The following is a 3,661-nucleotide window of genomic DNA, read 5'->3' as shown; positions in this document are numbered from 1 at the left end:
CCTCCGGCTGCTGCAACTCAGCCTCCTACAACCCACCAACCAACCGCAGCCATGAGCGTCAAGGGCAAGAGAAGGACAGGAAGCCCACGTGGGCGAGCACTGGCCCAAGGACATACGTACACTGTGATCTCCATGTCTGTGCACTCCGGACCTTTCCCTCGGGACGCCTGCAGGAGCCAGCGAAGCAGCACGGTGTCTTCTGGCACATGGAAGTGGAAGAGCTTGGCGTTGCCATACCAGCTGTAGAAGGACAGCTTCTGTGCGCTCTGGGAGAAGTACTCGGAGACATAGAGGGAGTCTGAAAGGCAGAGAGCAGAGCGGTGGCTGGGGTCGCTGCTGGGGGCAGGCTGCAGTGCTCAACCACCCACGGAAACACGCAGGAGCTTTAAGGTTGCTGGAGAGGAGCCCTTTGTGTCCCTGATTTCTCACCCGGCCCCACCGGATACGTGGTGATCCGTGTTGTTCCTCCAGCCAGAACCACCCACACCCCTGCTACAAAACCATCACCTGGAGCCAGAGAGCACTAAAAAATGCCTTAACTGTGCTCTGCGAGATGCGCTCTGAAGATACAGGTCACCAGAGACACTGAGGAGGAGGACAAGGTCAGGAGGCAAAGTTGATGGCACAGGAAAAGGCTATGGAGTAGGCAGCAGCAAACCCTGGGGCAAACGGCGCAGGGATGGGGGCAGGCAGCACAGGGGCGCTCCAGGCCCCAGCAGCAGTTTGTAGTGCCAAAAGGCAGGAGCTGAGCCCTCGTCTGTCTCTGCTGAGCACACGGGCTGATGTCATTGGTCTTACCCAGCTCAGGACGCGTGCCTAACTCTGCTCTCAGAGGACCTTCCAAAGCCTGAGGATTTCCTACCTGGAAGAAAGGCTGCAGGGGTAGCGAGAAAAGCCCTAGGGCAGGCTGAAAGGTCACACAGGAGGACAACAGCTATTCAGGGTGCTGTCAGGACTAGCTAGACCCTCCATCCACCTCTCTGCCCAGATATGCCTACAGATCACCCCCAGCCCACTGCTAATCTCACCTGCAAAATTATATATTAGTGTTATTGTCAGCGAGAAACCAGCCAGGCTGCAACTTGGGGATGGAAAAGAAACATCGCATCAGGGTTGGGGAGGGGACAAAACTGCTCGGAGACAGCGGAGCCAAGGGCATGCTGCCCACCCAAACCCAAGGTCCATAACTCGGCATCGTCACGCCTCTGCTGAGCCCTCGCAGATGCTCCGTTCCCGGGAGTGGGGAGAAGCTGGCAGCTTTCAGATGCAGATCCCTCATTTCTACCAGGGGATAAAGCAGTGAGCATGGTTCAACCTCTACTCCCCCAGCGCTGCCTAGGGTCGCAGTGAAACACAGAGGGTCCAACTGAGCTTAAGAAAGACGCCAGAGAAAGAGGAAACCAGTCCTGCCCTGTGGCAGGGCCAGAGCCTTGGGACATCCTTCGTGCCGAGAGGAGCCTAATCCCAGCAGGAACTCTGATTCGTGCCCCAAAGCAGGGCGCACGCCAGCCTGCACCCACGGCGCTGCAAGGAGACGGGAGCAGTAATCACGGGTTTAACTCCCCAGCAATTCGCCCAGCCAAAGCCTCCGGGCACCCTGCGAACCAACAGCGAAAGGAGGAACCAAGAAAGCAGGAAATACCAGCTGTGCGGGGAAGAACGAGGCCAGCTCACCTCGCCGCAAGGGCTGCCCGGGCTGCGCGCCCATGGGGTCCAGCCAAGGGAGCAGCGCTTGCGGCACCTTAGTGCACAGCTCCGGGCAAGGTCATGGGGAAGGGTGAGCCTCGAGCAGGGCAGAAAGGAGTCCACGGCAGAGCCGTCCCGCTGCGGTCCCCACATCGCTGCTCCCTAGGCCAGCAAGGAGCAGAGACCACAAAAGGGGCTTTTCAAGCACACGCTCCCTGGCTGGAATGCCAGCGCGACGCGTGGGCTACCCCAGACAAGAGCTGCCTGTGAGCCCCTACGAGCCCTGCGACGCTTCGCACACAGGAGCCATTGAAAGGAGCCGTCTTTAATCGGTGGTGTCGACAGCCCCGGCAGCACCCTGCGTGCACATGGGAGGTACGTTTCTGGAAGCCCATGGAGAAGTTTGGGCACAGGATGAGGGTATCCAGGGATACCAAATGGGAGCAGAGCGGGGAGAGCCCTGGCCCTGCGCACTGCAACAGGTCCCATCAGACAACCCGGGTGAGGTTAAGTCCTCCTGCCTTGACACAAGCTGCTCCAGCCCTACTGACTGTCAGGCTTTGCAGGGCCAACAGCCACGGTCACCACCTGACCAGCACGTCCTCACAAAACTTGTGTGGGTTCGGGGGAGGTTTTATTAGGACAAGTCAATTATACAGGGCGAGCTCAAGCGCAGACCTGCCCTGCCCAGGCACTGCCAGTCACTGGCTGATCAGCAGCTCCGGCTGTACCAACAGAACCCCGGCACGGACAAAGTCCACTCGCAGCTTCTCGCGGTGACAACCACCCAAGGCCCCACTCGCAGGCTTCGCTGGGCACCCGAGAGCTGCAGGTGGGGAGCGGGTAAGCTGGCTGCCAGGGCACCCTCCATCCGGGTTGATGAGGAAATACCACAGACAGACAAACTATCAGCAGAGAAAAGCCAGAAAGACAGGTCACTGCAGGTGAGGCGTGTGCTCTGGCAGCCCACCTGCATCGAGAGCGGACTCAATATTTGCTCTGCGTGTGTCTGTCCCCATCTATCCAGCAGGCTCTGCACCGGCAACACCTGGAAAGTCCCACCGGGATGTCCCATGATATAAAACCAGCCTTTCAGCTGAGCAAGGGAGATGTCAGATGGATGTTGTTCCTGTCCTCTCCCATGTAGATGTCACATAAAGAGATTCCAAACACATCAGACAAAACCCAAAAATGTTTTGAAGACAAGAAACAAAACGCAGTACAATCACAGATGCAGAGAGGAGAAGCATCATTTGAATTTCAAAATAAAGAGCCACCTGCAATAGCTTGGGTCTGTTTGTCTAAAGATGATTTCATGGTAGTTTTAGGAGATGAGACCTTGACTGCTGGTTTCAAGGCTTCCCATCAAAAGGACGAAGCCCTCATTTCAAAGCAGACGCTGGGTAAAGCTATACAGATGGTGGTAGGTCTGACCCTGGACAAGACGTGGCTACAGGGCAAGGTATTGGGCCATTTATAACATCACAAAAACCCTGTTCCCTTAACCCGGGTCGAAACTCCAGCTTTAAATGCTGCGGAAAGCAGACCCCTCACTCCCCTGGGGAAGCGTCGATCTCCACCGGCTTGCCCGAAACGCCGCCCTGGGGCGGCATCCCCCAGCCGCTGAGAGCCAGGCGCGCCTCGAGGAGCACAGCGGACCTCTCCGGGGCTGGGAACCCACCTAGCAGGATGCCAGAGGAGGGCGGGCCTGGGGCAAAAGGCCATCTCCCCCCTGGGCTCCCCAGGGCAGCTTTGCAGCCTAGGAGGAAGCGATAGCCGCTGCCAACAGCAGACGGCCCCCGCTGGCACAAGCCTGCCTCCGCGATGGGGCGGGAGGCAAACCAGCTCCCCAGCCCCTTCCAGCCCCGCGGAGCCCAGCCCCCCGGCACCGCCACGAAGAGCATCCCAGCGCCCTGCCGGACCCCGGCTGCGGGATGCGCTGGAAGTGAGGTAACCTGGAAACAAAGCACAGCCC

The 3,661-nt window shown here is 58.6% G+C and overlaps 1 protein-coding gene across 1 annotated transcript in view; it reads right to left on the bottom strand.

Moving 5' to 3' along the window:
- The window catches only part of TMEM8A (transmembrane protein 8A), a 13,281-nt gene extending 11,573 nt beyond the window's left edge, over positions 1–1,708 (bottom strand). The window contains exons 1-2 of the mRNA XM_010132541.1: positions 1,675–1,708; positions 121–298 (exon numbers count right to left, since the gene is read on the bottom strand). Coding sequence (XP_010130843.1) covers positions 121–298; positions 1,675–1,708 — 212 coding nt within the window. The remainder of the gene's footprint in view (positions 1–120; positions 299–1,674) is intronic.
- Positions 1,709–3,661: the final 1,953 nt, after the last annotated feature.

This window comes from Buceros rhinoceros, unplaced genomic scaffold (assembly GCF_000710305.1).
Source record: "Buceros rhinoceros silvestris isolate BGI_N320 unplaced genomic scaffold, ASM71030v1 scaffold21533, whole genome shotgun sequence".
In the NCBI taxonomy this organism is placed as follows: domain Eukaryota; kingdom Metazoa; phylum Chordata; class Aves; order Bucerotiformes; family Bucerotidae; genus Buceros; species Buceros rhinoceros.
Note: the sequence above shows the minus strand (reverse complement) of the source record. Positions and strands in the feature narration are given on the sequence as shown.